The 16,194-nt window shown below is 36.6% G+C and overlaps 1 protein-coding gene across 2 annotated transcripts in view; it reads right to left on the bottom strand.

Annotated features, from left to right (window-relative positions):
* The window catches only part of UBLCP1 (ubiquitin like domain containing CTD phosphatase 1), a 36,025-nt gene that overhangs the window by 9,125 nt on the left and 10,706 nt on the right, over positions 1–16,194 (bottom strand). The window contains exons 9-11 of one of the 2 annotated variants that reach the window (XM_059917609.1): positions 14,745–14,861; positions 9,512–9,639; positions 5,675–7,965 (exon numbers count right to left, since the gene is read on the bottom strand). In XM_059917609.1, coding sequence (XP_059773592.1) covers positions 7,938–7,965; positions 9,512–9,639; positions 14,745–14,861 — 273 coding nt within the window. In that variant the 3' untranslated portion in view covers positions 5,675–7,937. Of the gene's footprint in view, positions 1–5,674; positions 7,966–9,511; positions 9,640–14,744; positions 14,862–16,194 lie in introns of those variants that run through there. The other variant, XM_059917610.1, reaches the window with a different exon arrangement.

Below are 16,194 nucleotides of genomic sequence, written 5' to 3'. Positions count from 1 at the left end.
TGCCTACTATGTACCTGGAAAGAATTCAAAAGAAAAAGAAATATGGTCTCTGCTTCCAGAGGCTTTCTAACTATATGGATCTGAAAATAACCACATGGGCTAATTCAAGCACAGAGAGCCACTGAGGCATATCTTGCCATTCTTGTACATGTATTTCACCAGTACACATGAACATAGAGAAAAGCTTGGAAGTACATCACAGTGTTAATCGTGGCTATGTTTAGGTGGTGAGATTTTGTGTAATCTTTAAAAATTATATTTATTTCCTAAATAAAACAGCCCTTAAAAACAAAAATAATCATGCATAGCTATTAAAGATCTTTTAAACTACTAGGTCTAGGGAATTCCCTGGTGGTCCAGTGGTTAGGACTCAGCGCTTTCACTGCCGTGGCCCGGGTTCAATCCCTGGTCCGGGAACTAAGATCCAACAAGCCTCGAGGCCAAAAAAAAAAAAAAAAACATTAACCACTAGGTCTAACGTTAACTAAACAAATCCTCCAAAACAATGATGCATATCCATTCCTCTCTGAGCAAAGAACCATTTAGGGGAAAAGAAAGAATATTAACAGTCTCATATTCTTTTTAAAAAAAAATATGTCTTGGGAATTCCCTGGAAGTCCAGTGGTTAGGACTTCGCACTCTCACTGTCAAGGGGAAAAAAAACAACAAAAAAAAAACAGACCAAAAAAATGTCTTTTAAAGTTGAGTGATATGTACAATAGTGCTTAAGTGTTCCTTCATTAATCCCCTCAGTAGAGGGGAATAAGTTCTGGCTTATTTTTTCTGTTTTTGCTTTGACTAAAACTTCAAAAACTTTATAGAAGTGCATGTTCTGAAAGATCTGATCGTAACGCAGCACCTCTGAATCAGTTTGCAGGAGATGAGCCCCCAGAAGGCTGGAAGAAGGGGTTCCAGGGATTGGGAGTTAAGGAAATATCTGGCAGAAGTCAGCCACAGATTTAGGGCACACACTGTAACTCCATTAGATACTGGGAAGAAGTGGCAGTATATTGAGCACGAAAGCAAAATACTCTGTAAATGATTTTCTTGGCTGCCTGTGTATGAAATGGCTAGAAGGGGATGTTCTCGCTGCGACTCCCCAGAGAAACAGAAGGGGCCTCTGATCTATCTTGCTGAGCACTCTCCCGACACTGTCACAGGCCACTCACACTCATGCTGGACACTCCATCCTGGGTCCACTTCTGGACAGCACAGAGGGCTTTTTCACTGTGGGTGGCGGGTGAAGTGAGAAAGGCTCTTTATATGTTGACTTTGATATGTGAGTTCTCTATTCTTCAAATGAAATCTCTTAGCAAGTGGTGAAGCCCAGAGGCTGAGTTTGCTATATGTTACCTCATTTTGAATCCACATAACCACCCTGTGAAATAGGTTATTTTTATACCAACTTTACAGATTAGGCTCAGGGACTGTGGCAGAGAGACCATAAAATAACTCAATGATTCTACCTCCTGGTGTTCACACATTTGTGTAATCTCCTCCCCTGAGTGTGGGAGGGACCTGTCACTTGACTCTAACAGAACATGGCAAACGTGGTGGGGTGTCACTGCCGTGATTACCTCATGTCCCATAAGACAAGTCTGTTTCAGCAGGCTGGACTCAGAGACTCTCCCTGCAAGTGTGGTGAGATCAGCAGCCTCATCAAACCTGCGAGGAGACACACAGTCCATGCACTGCTGCGTGCTCCACAGGGCGGGAGGGATCACGGCTAACATCATCTTCATCACTGGAGACCTGGTTCCTGGCATTGGGCCCAGCACAATACAGGGGCTCAATAGGTAGTTGGGAAGTGAGGCAATGAAGGAGTGAAAAAATGCCAACTTTCCTTCGGTCACTTTGAAAATCTCTCACCTGGGTAACATCAGTAGCCTCCTGATCTTGTCCTTAATACTTTCACCCCTGTATAATCCATTCTCCACACAAGAGCCAGGATGATCTTTTAAACAACAAATCAGGTTCTAAAATTAGATCGTGGTGATTGTTGCACAACTCCATAAATGTTAGAAACCACTGAATTGCACATTGAATTCAAATGGGTGAATCTTAAGAGTATGTAAATTATATCTCAGATTGTTTAAAAATTGTCATTCCCTTAAAACCTTTCACTTGTTCCCATTTCACTTAGAATAGTCACTCAGAATTCACCAGGTTACTTACAATGACCTACAGAATCCTACCTATCCCATGGGCTCTGCCTCCCTCTCCATTCTCAGCTCTCATTACCGCTTGCCTTCCACTAGTCCCTGAATCTGCCCATCTTGTTCCTGCCTTAAGGTCTCGCACTTGCTCTTAGCTTTGTCCAATACTCTTCTTCATCATATCCTGAGTGATGCCTCTTACCGTTCAGGTTGTCCCACGTTAGCCCACGCTATTGTCAATCACCACTCTACAACTCCACCACCCCACACACTTTCTATCATATTACTATTTATAGCACTTCTTACTCTTTAAAAAAAATTTTTTTTCATTGTTTTCCATACTGGAATATACACTCTTTGAGGGTAGAGAATCTTGGTGCTTACCTCTGAAGAACATGTCTGAAACACACAGTAGGTACTAACAAATACAAGTTAAACGTTGATTGCCTGGTTCCTGCATAGACAGTTTATTCTGCCAAGACTGTCGGGGAAAACACTAGTATCTACCATAGTGTATCTTTCTAAGAAAAGAAGATGTTTTAGAAAATTCATTGCTTTGGAACGATTTGTTATTTTTTACATGGCATGGCAAAATTAGCAAGCTTCTAATTTCAGTGAACAGATTAAAATAATGTTCAGTGAACAGATTAAAATAATGTTAATATTCCACTATACAAGATGTATTATAACACTGTGAAATTTTCAAACATATACACCCCTATGGGGGGGTGGGGTGGCAGCAGATCTTCCATCCAGACCATTATTAAGTGGCATTTGCAGACTTAAAAGCATTTGGATATTTACAAAAACATCTAGATCATAAGAAGAGTTTCCTCATTCTACTTTCCTTGATTGTTTAGAACTCTTAGAAAGCCAAGGTAATATTTGTAAAAAATATACTTAAGAAAAGTTTTCCTTTTAATACTACACTCCTGTTAATTATAATTTCAATGATATAGTTCAATCATAGCCACATGCTCTGAACTACTTTTAATAACATCTAATTCACACAAGCCTTTGCTGCTTCAAAGTGCTTACACACTGTCTCATTTGACCTTTGCAACAGCCTATGGGTTATATCATTAGCACTTTTGTGAAGAAGGAAAAGTTCAAAGAGTTAGAGACACTTACCCAAGGTACCACCACTCGTAAGGAGGGATTCTCCCCAAGTGTTTTTCTGACAAATCACTTGCCCTTTCTTCTTAAGGCCTCATCTGGGAAATCATCACTGTTCTCCTTACAAATTATACAACAAGAAGTGATAGCAATCTAAAGTACTCCAGGTAATTAAGAACTGGGAATAGTAAATAATGCAACTATGAACACTGGGGTGCACGTATCTTTTCGAAGCAACCTAAGTGTCCATCAACAGATGAATGGGTAAAGATGGAACATACAATGAATGATGAATGGATATACAATGCAATACTACTCAGTCATTAAAAAGAAGGAAATTTTGCCATTTGCAACGACATGGATGGGCTTGGAGGGCATTATGCTAAGTGAAACAAGTCAGACAGAAAAACACAAATAGTTTATGATATCACATATGTGTAAGCTAAGAAATACAACAAATTAGTAAATATAACAACAAAAAAAGCAGACTCAGAGATACAGAGAACAAACTAGTGGTTACCAGTAGGGAGAGGGAAGTGGGGAGGGCAATATAAGGGTAGGGGAGTAAGAGTTACAAACAATTAGGTATAAAATAAGCTACAAGGATATATTATACAACACAGGGAATACAGCCAATATTTCATAACTATAAATGGGGTATAACCTTTAAAAATTGTGAATCACTATATTGTATACCTGTAACTCATAAAATATTGTACAGCAACTCTACTTCAAATAAAAAAAAAATCTCAAAGGCATTATAATGAGTGAAAGAAAAGAAAGAACTGTAAATAGAATTAAGTGATTGGCATTCAATCAAAAATTACTTCATTTTGATAATCTATATATTCCTGAAAAGTCATCAATTTGGCCTTTAGCATCACAAATTATACACAATCTAATGTTTGTTGTGGCAATATTGACTTATGGAAATATCTTTGTTTTTGGTATTTTTAAAGACTGGTTTCCCATAGTTTATATCAATACAAACTATAGGTTCAACTTTTAAAGCTTTTCAGAAGGAAATCAGTGTTTTAATAAGTAACACTGGGTGCTTCCCTGGTGGCGCAGTGGTTGGGAATCTGCCTGCCAATGCGGGGGACACGGGTTCGAGCCCTGGTCTGGGAGGATCCCACATGCCGCAGAGTAACTGGGCCCGTGAGCCACAGCTACTGAGCCTGCGCGTCTGGAGCCCGTGCTCCGCAACAAGAGAGGCTGCGATGGTGAGAGGCCCGCGCACCGCGATGAAGAGTGGCCCCCGCTCGCCGCAACTGGAGAAAGCCCTCGCACAGAAACGAAGACCCAACACAGCCAGCCAGCCAGCCAGCAATCAATCAATCAATCAATCAATCAATCAATCAATCAATAAAATTAAAAAAAAAAAAGTAACACTGTATATCAGGAAATATCCTTATACTAGCATTTAAGAAGTGCCTGCCTACATCCAGAGTTTTAAAAAATCATTAGCGTAGGAGGTTTTTAAGATTTTACGTTCTACATGGAACCTCGCTGACATTAAATGATTGACACCCTTTTCTAAATCTACGGGATGCCTGATACTGACTTCTGTTTCAATTGTTAAAATGCATTAGTTTCTCAGAAGTCTTTGATAAATCTATCCAACTAATCTTCAAGGATTTCTTCTTAAGCTCTATATACTTAGCATTCCCACACAGACCCACACAGTTTTTCCAAAGCAATTCTAAAAACCAGTATATCGGGGTTCCCTGGTGGCGCAGTGGTTAAGAATCCACCTGCCAATGCAGGGGACACGGGTTTGAGCCCTGGCCGGGAAGATTCCACATGCCACGGAGCAACTAAGCCCGTGCACCACAACTACTAAAGCCCGTGCGCCTAGAGCCCATGTTCCGCAACAAGAGAAGCCACAATGAGAAGCCCACGCACCACAAGCAAGAGTAGCCCCCGCTCTCTGCAACTAGAGAAAGCCTGAGTGCAGCAACGAAGACCCAACACAGCCAAAAATAAAATTAAAACCAGCATATCCTTACATAAATATCTAAGCACTTAATCTCTAGAGACACCACTTGGGCTGCTATTCCAGCTAATAAGATTAATAATTTTTTTTTTTTTTTTTTAGTTTTATTTATTTGGGGCTGCATTGGGTCTTCGTTGCTGCACGCAGGCTTTCTCTAGTTGCAGTGCGCAGGGGCTACTCTTTGTTGCGGTGCGTGGGCTTCTAACTGCGGTGGCTTCTCTTGTTGCGGAGCACGGGCTCTAGGTGCATGGGCTTCAGTACTTCTGGCACACGGGCTCAGTAGTTGAGGCGCACGGGCTTATTTGCTCCGCGGCATGTGGGATCTTCCCGGACCAGGGCTCAAACCCGTGTCCCCTGCATTGGCAGGCAGATTCTTAACCACTGTGCCACCAGGGAAGCCCAGATTAATAAATTTTGATGTATCAATACTTTAGGGAAAACTAACAATTTGTTCCTCGAGTTGTTGATTGCTTGGGATGAGAAAAATCCTCAACCAGTTTATTCACTATTCACATATTTTATTACTATTCTTGGCAACTAACTGTCATTTAAAAACCAAGAAATACCCTATATAATTTGCATTTTCCCATGTGTTGTTGTTGTGCATACCCTTCTTTACCAACCCCTATTCCCACACAGCTCTACCTCCTCCCCGCAAAAGACAACCATTTTCCTTTCTATGAATGAAGATCATGTTGCAGTTCCTTACTGTAATGACCTGCTTATCTATTCTTTACCTTTAAAACTGAGTAAGTCCTACAGGTATCATTAATCCAATAACTTGATTTTCATAAAGGACCTGAGGGGCTACCAGGTCTCAAACTGCCTTCTAAATCAAAGATTTAATGATGTTCTGCAGTTTTTAGATTAAATATACTTTATTAGGCACTAATTGTTTGTAAGTCTGGAACATGTATATCATAAAACTAATTTGCTGTTTCACTAGAACATGAATCTGAATTGTCATCTCCTGGTTCTGCTGTGTACGCCACATACATAGAAATACAGAGATAGATCTGTTCAATAAATTATGAGACGCACAAGACACACTAAAACTCTCACACTCTATGAATTAACCACACAAGCACATGTGATTTCAATAAGCTGACAATGACAATGTTCTCCCAGGACTGCTTAATTTAGCATACCAGCTAATAAACTTTGGTTTGGGCACCACCTAATGGCAGAAAATATTTTTTTTTAGAACCTACTTTGCTTTGCTTCCTGAGGCTTGCTAATTTTTGTAGTTCAGTTTATACTGATTTAGAAAATGTTTGCTCTTCATCAACCTATATAAATAGTTTTAAGTGTTCAGTTTTTTTAAAAAGATAAAGCCTTACCTTGGAATAATAAACTACTTTTCACACTGGGAAAATGTGCCAATTAAATGCTTTAAAAAATTGTATTCGATCCTTAAATATTTAAATTGAGCCTCATAATTAAGATGTTTTCATTGAATCATCTTAATTAGGGGTTCCCAAACTTTTAAACCATACACATTTAATTTTTTTCAAGAGATGCCTGCCCGAACCTAGTGTTTGTTTCATGATTCAACAAAGAGGCAAAATATTTGGGATAATATAGAGCAGATAACTGATGTTTTAAGAAAAGGAATTTATTATTTACACCACTGAAATAGTCCCCCGTAAGAACAATACATACCATGTTTATTTGAAAGAATCAGATTCCTTTCAAATAGAAGAACTGTATAAAGCAATACTGTCAACACAAAACAGTGATCATATTACGTATCTGCAGGCATAAGCATTGCAAATAAATTTTTTTAAAAATCTTATGGCTAGATATTTTCACTGCAACACAGTGTTTGCACTTAGAGAAGACAGAGCTGGAACAGAACAAAAACTTTTTGTTCATGCTTTTTAGGACTGAATCAGTGATAAGTCCCATTTTAAAATGTACTGCCTTTAACTTCTTTTAGGACAACGGTTTTAGGCAGGAGTGCTTCTACTTGGCCACCACAAAGAAACACACTCTTGTTCCTTAGTTTCATTCCTCAATCTCATGTTTTCTATTTGTCACACTATGACATATCTGTATCAGAGCAGACGTTTTCCAGTTTTACTCAAAGAACACTGACACACATACACACCAAACTGAGACAGCTCAGAATTTAGAGATGTAAGTAGTGGAGTAATAAGAGAAATTGTGTTTATGACAAAGGAATAAGAAAAACTCTCGGTGGTTTTAAGCATACTAAACTAGGTTCCTTACTAAAAACTTTTCTTTTTTTGGTTTTAAAAACAGTAGTTTCAAGGTGGGTTTGGGCTTAGACAACAACACAGTGAGACAAAAACACAAGACATACTTCCAAAGTCACAAAATGACATTGTTAAGCATACATTTTTGTCCACTTTTTGTGTGTGTGTGGGGAATAAAATTTAGTACTCTATGCTGGAGAAAATATTTTTCAAGAGTTACAGTATATTCATACAGGGGGAAAAAGGTGTTTTTTGTTTTTTGTTTTTTTTGGCGTATTGCTATGATCTTCAAAAAATATAAAATTAAATTTACAAAAAACTGGAAGACCAAGTATAAGCAGTCTGATATTTGCTGCAGTGTCCAGCACTATCATAATGATCTTTAGCATAAAAGCAAAAAGAAGTTCATGGATCTCAAGTATCTTCAATAACTGCCAGTATAGCTTGTAACTACTGTCCTTGCTTCTTTGAGAGATACCTGCAAGAAATAAAATAAGATGTCTAAGCTGTATCACATTAAATTTAAGTTAACAATCTAACTCTCCTACCCAAAGAAAGTTGTTTATTTTAATAACAAAACTTTTCAAGATAAGTAATAACTGTTAATAATCGCTAACACGTGTTGTTTATGTGCCAAGCACTGTTCTAAGTACATGCATTAATTCATTTAGTCCTCACAACAGTTCTGTGAGTGTTCAGTGAGAACTTATTTCTATTTTACAGTCACAAAGAGGTTAAGCAATTTGCCCAAGTTCATACAGCAAGAAAGTGGCAGAGTTCAGATTGAAAACAAGGCTCTGGAGGCTACATGCTATCACTCCACACTGCCTTACTTCCAAATGTGAAAGCAATATATTAACTAGTATTATAATTTCCCCCCAAAACTCAAAGTCCATTTGAAGATCTTCTTGCATAAAGGTAGTGAGCCAAAGCTGCTAAAGAACTCTGATCAAGACTGTAAAGATGCAAAGATGTTAATTCATCAAGCAAATTTTTCTTCATATTATTTTATAGGAGTCTACCAATAAATTAAAATGTTTACATCTCTATTTCTCACATTTATGAATTACTATACTCAGAGCTATGGGGATGGGGAAAGAGTTCTTAAAATCAGGAGACCTGGACAAGTTTTGATGGTAAAACTTGCTCACACTGTGGCATTTACTATCTCTATGACTTAGTTACACCATCTACAGGAAATGTGGATAAAAATGCCAGCCTTACCCTCCTAATAGGATTATGAGACTCTAATAAGAAGTATATAAATAAGTATTATGTAGGCATATAAGTACATAAGTATATGAGTGATCTGAAAAGCCAAAAGTGTAATTTGAAAAGCCAAAGTGTTATATTACATGAAGTTTCTTTTGTTGCTGTATTGGTGAAGTCAGCTCTTCAAAGATCTACTTCCAAAAAAGTACTTGCAGTACCTAATAATCCTGTTCACTTCTCCAGAGGTTTTTCCTGCCTCAAAATCTTGACGTTTATATGCAGTCCATATGTAGATTTGTACTTATGTTTGTGCTCAGAAAAAAGACTAGAAGACTAGACACCAAGCTGGTAACAGTGGTTATCTTTCATAATCACAAGTAATTGTTTCCCTAAAGGAATAAATTTTCTAATTTTTCTGATACACAGAGGTTACTTGTAATTTTTAACAGAAAACTTTTTAGTATATTTTATTTTATCCTGACATTATTTTACAGTATGAGAACAGATTCATAAAAGAGTAACCCATTTAATGTCACAAAATAATTAACAGGTAGCATCACAAACATGTACTAGTCTCTCAAATCCTCTCTACTAGAGAAGTATTAAAGATCTTAAGAGATGTGGGTTTATGGACAAGTTAGAGGTTAAGAGAAAGGGAAAAATATTCCAGGGGAGATGTCACTGGATTAGAAAATAGCTTTAGAATTCACCCATTTTAAACAAAAAATAAGAGTTATGTGTATACCAGAGATGCCAGACAATTTTTTCATTCATTAATATAAAGAAGAAATGAATAAGCAATTAGCACTTACCTTTCCCAATATTTGTGATTTAGGTCCAAAAAGTCATCTAACTTTGCTATTTCCTTGAGGTACTGGGTTAATTTTAAAAGTTCTTTGTCTTTATCTCGATTTAGGTGTGCTTTCATAAAAGGTCTTATCTATTAGAAAACAAACATTATCCAACACTTCACATTGTAGTAAGAAAACTAGTACAAATCTACACTATTCTATCACTTAAATTACAGTTGAGATTAAAATATTAACAAGGCTGTCAATACTAAGAATTACTTTTACATTATCTCACTGACAGTCATGGTATGTTTATAGTAGAAGTTCTTCCACTTAATTTACCTTCTGTTATCTCTTCAGTCTGAACCTCACAACACCAGCTATCTTATAGCACTTGAACCTTATGTGGCTTCTCTACTTTGCAAAACTGCTTAGACTTTTCCCCCTTCTATCAATCCAGTTGCTTCTTACTAATTAAATAATCTCATTCACGTCACTTTATTCATAAAAAGGTACCCAATACAAGCTTGATCTACAGGGGAGTGAGATAAATTTTAACACTGATGATTTTCACATCAGTATTTTCTATGAAATTTTTATATAGCTAAAATATTACACATTTGTATAATCTATTTTCACTCACATTTTATCATAAGCATTTTTATCAGTAAAGTCTCCATTAAAATATTTTTAATTATATGAGTTTTCCCATAAAAATCAGGCATATTTTCTAAATTTTTAAGTTCAATATATTTTATGATAAAAAGTATTCATTTCAAAAGCATAAAAGTCAGGATGGTGGACAGGGTTGAAGACTACAATTAGTAAGGGATTTTACATCTTGACTTGAATGGTAGTTACATATGTTCTTTATAAAACAATTTGTTAAACTGCACATTTTATGCACTTTTCTTTATGTTACACTTCCAATAAAGAGTTCTACTTTTTTAAAGACACCAGCTCATCTATACAGCACTCAAGACAGCATTTCAAAAACTTTTAACTAATTTTAGATGAAATAATGTATCTGGGATTTGCTTCAAAATGCAGGTAAGGTATAGAGCAAACATCCATGAATTAACAAGTTGTTTAAACAGGATAATGCATACATGGGGGTTAGTTTATACAATTCAATGTAGTTCTTTTTATGTTTGAACTTTTCCATTATAAAAAAAATATCTTTTAAAAATCACACATACTCCTGTAAGGACTGAATAAATCATTTTAGTAAAGCATTAATATATCCTTATTGTGATTGGGAGAAAATGCAAACCGGTCAATTTTACATAGTGACATTTAAAAACAGATGACATTTAATCATTGTCACCTGTTGAGAACAATGAGCCCACAGGAGTCGTTACCATATCTATCAAGGGTAGAGGTTTTAAATATTTTTTAATTTACTTCTCTGTCATTGGAAAAACACACCACCAGCTTGAAACAGTAAGAAGAAAATTTTCCCATACGTTCCAGGTTCTATTCACATCAGAACAGTTTAGGGCCAGGGACCTCCACAGCTGTTAGTCAGCTGGGCTCTGGCTGAAGGGCACCAATTAAGAGCTTTCAGAGTCTGCACAGAAGCAAACTCTTGTAGGAGATCCTAATTCCAAACAGGCAGCGTGGGCAGTGCTGCTTCACAGCAGCAGCAGTGACTGCAGGAGATCAAGAAAATTCTCTGCAGGGACCTGCTTAAGCCCTACAGTTAGGCGTAAATAGGCATGATATCAGAATGTAGTGAAATGAGTTTCAGCATAATCCTGGGCAATACTGTAATGTTTTAAAGTACTCTCTCATTTAAAAAGATTGTAAAGGCAACATATTGACTTCTAAACTATTAATATACAATGTACCAAAGTGATTCCAAGTATAGAAGCAGGAAGGGATTGAGACTGAAAGAGAAAGTAGAGTCAGTGGCTGGTAAGTAAGATTTTCAACCCAAGGCCCTGCTAAGTTACTTTTACTTTCTAAACATTTGGTCTTAAGCACTATTAAGTAACAAAACTAAAATACCCCAAAAATTCTGGATCTAAAAGTTAAACTAGTTAAGTGGAAAAAATTCACCTAACTGACTTCAACTGTTTTAGTATAATCACTGTTCCATTCTTCAAGAATGATCAAAGTGATCACTAGAAGGGCAGGCAACATATATTACCACTGCTGCTCATATCAAAAAACATTTTTAGGAAATTAAGAATGTTTAGATTATCCGCATTCTCTTAAATCACCATTTCCTTATATAAATAATAAAAGTGAAGTTCAGAGTAACTACTGATTAATCCATGACCAAAATTCAAGTTCCTTTAGTTCAGTACTATATTCATAATTGACAAAGCCTCCTATGTTATATATTTCAAACCTTAAGATTAGTAAGCTTATATTAGAAGTTAACTATTTTAAAAATAAGCACTCTTTAAGATATCTGTGAAATCTCTGAGATTTCTACCAGAAACACTATGGAACTGTGATAACAAAACAGAATTTAGAATATTTCACAATTTCAAAACCACTTCTATGTCAACGTGGGCAGATCATTAATTACTACCTTCTTAAAAGAGGCTTTCAAAAGGAGACATGCGAGAGATTACCTGTAGAATGCTTAAAAATACCTCTCCTGAATTAGAATTTTTGGAGGCAGAAACTTACATATTTTTAGGAATTCCTTCAATGATTCTACTGAGTACTCTGCTAAAAAACAAACAAACAACTTGCTCTAAAGTAACATAAAGAACTAGAAGTTTATATCATCATCTCTCTGCATCCAGAGATGAGGAGGGCCCAAACGTTGGCTGGGAAAATAATGTTTCTTCTAAAAACACACATGAAACTAATATATATATATTTTTAAGTTAAAGCTCTTCTCAAAAACCATTCCCTGTCTCACTTATATGTAGAATCTAAAACAAAAACAAAAACAAAACACATACATAAAGCCAAGCTCATACACACAGAGAACAGAAAGAACATACTGGTGGTTGCCAGAGATGGGTGGGTGGGAGAAATGGGTAAAGGGAGTCAAAAGGTACATACCTCCAGTTATAAAATAAATAAGTCATGGGGATGTAAGGTATAGCACAGCAACTATAGTTAACAATACCATACTGCATATTTGAAAGTTGCTAAGAGAGCAGATCTTAAATGTTTTCATCAGAAGAAAACATTCTGTAACTATGTATGGTGACAGATGTTAGTTAACTAGACTTATTGTGGTGATCATTTCACAATATAAACAAATATCAAATCATAAATTATGTTGTATACCTGAAACTAATATTATACCTCAGTTAAAAAAAATTTAATCATTCCTTAAATACCATGACTTTACCTCCTTTCCAGTACAGACACCAATAGTTTCATACAAAATTTGGCTTAGATCAATTGAATCTTTCCTCAAGACTGAAGAACGTACTTTTGTACCTTATACCTCATAAACTACACACAGGAAAAGCACTTCTCCTAAAGCCTCAAACAGAAATCATTTTTAAAGGACAGCATAACCACCAGTCTACACCAAGTACTTTTCTTCCAAGTCAACAGCTTTTATATTTGTGGCAATTCACTACCTAGATTAATATTCAGTCCCTAAACTATCCTCATTGTACACTAAAGACCACATCAACAGTCTGTACGGAGAGCTTCAAAAATCTACCTTCTTCAAGTTTTTCTCTCTTGTCTTTTAAAGTCATCAAGAATTCAGCTGGTGGAGACTTCCCTGGTGGCAGAGTGGTTAAGAATCTACCTGCCAATGCAGGGGACACAGGTTCAAGCCCTGGTCCGGGAAGATCCCACATGCCGCGGAGCAACTAGGCCCGTGCGCCACAACTACTGAGCCTGTGCTCTTGAGCCTGCGAGCCACAACTACTGAGCCCACATGCCACAACTACTGACGCCCACGCACCTAGAGCCCACGCTCTGCAACAACAGAAGCCACCGTGATGAGAAGCCCGCGCACCGCAACAAAGAGTAGCCCCCACTCACTGCAACTAGAGAAAGCCCGCGCTCAGCAATGAAGACCCAACGCAGCCAAAATAAGTAAATTAATTTAAAAAAAAAAACAAAACATTAAAAAAAAGAATTCAGCTGGTGGAAAAGTTCAGGACTGAGATTAAAAGTATCTTAGTGTCAGGACTTACACTTCAAATGGAGACTCCATTTGCATTGTACCATAATACAGAGCTATCTTTTCCATTTTCATATTGTATTTACACATAGGCAACCACAGGTACCAGAAATTTTAAGTTTCAAATTTCTCTGTTACCAATTTTACGCTGCTACCAGGGTTAAATATCACTATGATGCCTATATAAGATTGCATGTGAGTTAATGCTAAGATCATCACTGGCCTAGAAACCAAGTTACTTGGGTTCTAACTCAAATTCTATCATTAACCAGTTACATACATGACCTTGGGCAAGTCATTAACTTTCTGATCCTCAGATTGTTTCTATAAAAGATGACTGAGGTTCCTTCTAGCTCCAGCATTTCATAATTCTAAGCTCTCCACTTAGACTATATGAATTTTCAAAAACCTTTTATTAGTTTCAGTTTAAAAAGGAAAAATACCCTTATTGCCAGCTTTCCAGCTAACTAGAACATCAGAAATTCAAGATTTGTATCCAATAGAATGTCTGATGCTTTCACTTTTGATGCTAAAAGTCAATGTCAGTAAGCTCATGTTGCTCCACAGCGCTAACTGAAAATAAAACATCTGGATGGGGGCTTCCCTGGTGGCACAGTGGTTAAGAATCTGTCTGCCAATGCAGGGTACACGGGTTCGAGCCCTGGTCCGGGAAGATCCCGCATGCCACGGAGCAACAAAGCCCATGCGCCACAACTACTAAGCCTGCGCTCTAGAGCCCACGAGCCACAACTACGGAGCCCACATGTCACAACTACTGAAGCCTGTGCGCCTAGAGCCGGTGCTCCACAACAAGAGAAGCCCCCGCTTGCCACAACTAGAGAAAGCCCACGCAGCAACAGACACCCAACACAGCCAAAAATAAATAAATAAAATAAATTTATGTAAAAAAAAACATTAGAAAAACAAAACAAAACAAACCATCTGGATGAGTTGGTTAACTAAGGAGATACCAAGCAAAAAAAGAGAATGCTCAATTTTATATGAATTTTTCTAGACACTTAAGCTTTTCTTGCCAGGATAATACACTACTTCCAAAAATTTATAAAATTCAATAGTGCTAACGTTCTACTACATAATCCAGCATATGTGAGAACAGCAAGTAAAATTATGTCTTACCTTTAGTCCATTCTGTGGGTTCATTAGAAAATTTCTTCCTATGTCATCAAACATGATGGTGTTTTTTTTGCTGTAAAACTCCGAAAACTTTCCCCATATAACACCAAGAGGCTTTACCTTAGAATAAAAGTTTAGATTTAACTCAAATTTCATCAATAGTTCATCCTTTCTTAAAAGCAGAAATACTGCAAAATGCCCTGCAGAACTATGCCAGAGCGTTCCTTTACCATGAGACAGTGATGGCTGGCTGTGTGAACAGAACAGAACCAAGATGCAACACACTGTAAGGGACAATATATCTTCAATGTCAACTTCTGAAAGGTCTGTTCATGTCTAATGGAACTAAGCCCATTATAAGACTTCCTATAATTTCAATATGAAGATTTGGGATCAAAAAAAGTATTTAATTTTAAAAAAATCTAGTATTTGTTTAGATGTCTGCTGAGCATTCACATGTCCCCTCAGGGCTTGAGGTTTCACATGGGGTCTGTTTTCAAAACTAGAAAACCTTAATGACAATGTACCTCGTTCTTTTATTACAATATTTATATATTTTGTAAAGGAAAAATGGACTTTCTCCTTAGTTCAGTGGTATAGGTGCACAATTTCTAGGGCATCTGATTATTTAACTTCAGAACACTGTAATTTGTAAATTCTTGCTTTTATTTCTGAATTCTTAAAATGAGCCTTCAAAAAAGTAATTCCTCAGTTATTCATATCTATTGATACCTGCGTAAATTCTATGTAAGATCACACAAGAAATAATAGTGATTGCTTGAAGGAAGGAAAGTTAAGTGGCTGGAGGGTCCAGGAGGGAGGAATACTTTTCACTATACACTTTATTTGTGAATCATGTGAATATACTTTACACACTCACAAAAATATTTTAAATACATTAACTTTTAGAAGAAAAAGTACTTTTTGCTGAAGGCAGTAGTCTCATTGATGGTAATGTGAGATTATATGATGATAATAATAATTATACGAGATTAAATGGTAGTAAATAAATGGTGACAAGGGTTGTCATTAATTTTAAAATGTTTTTTCTCCTCTATAATTTCTTTTAATATGGAGAAAACCTTTTATTTTCCTTAGTATCCTCATTACTGCAAAAAATGTTATTCAAATATTTTAATTTCACTAAAATTTTATTTGCTGTATTTGTCTGCACTATTTGTTTACTACTGAAACAAACCCCCCAAATACTTGAAGCCAAATATATAGAAACTGACACAATAAACCAGATTCTTGGTTTTCTTAGCCAACATAAAGCCTCAAAAAATATAAGAGCTTTATGACACCAAGGGTTAGAAATCCTACATCTTCTTAAATAGTGCTGTCATTTTGCAATTAGGGCAAGCACCATATGTTCTCCAAAACATGAGCTACCTTGTTTTCAATTAGAGAAGTAATATTGCTGACTGTAGAAAAAATCTGAAAACACAAAAAA

The sequence above is a fragment of the Balaenoptera ricei genome, chromosome 3 (assembly GCF_028023285.1).
Source record: "Balaenoptera ricei isolate mBalRic1 chromosome 3, mBalRic1.hap2, whole genome shotgun sequence".
Taxonomy (NCBI): Eukaryota; Metazoa; Chordata; class Mammalia; order Artiodactyla; family Balaenopteridae; genus Balaenoptera; species Balaenoptera ricei.
Note: the sequence above shows the minus strand (reverse complement) of the source record. Positions and strands in the feature narration are given on the sequence as shown.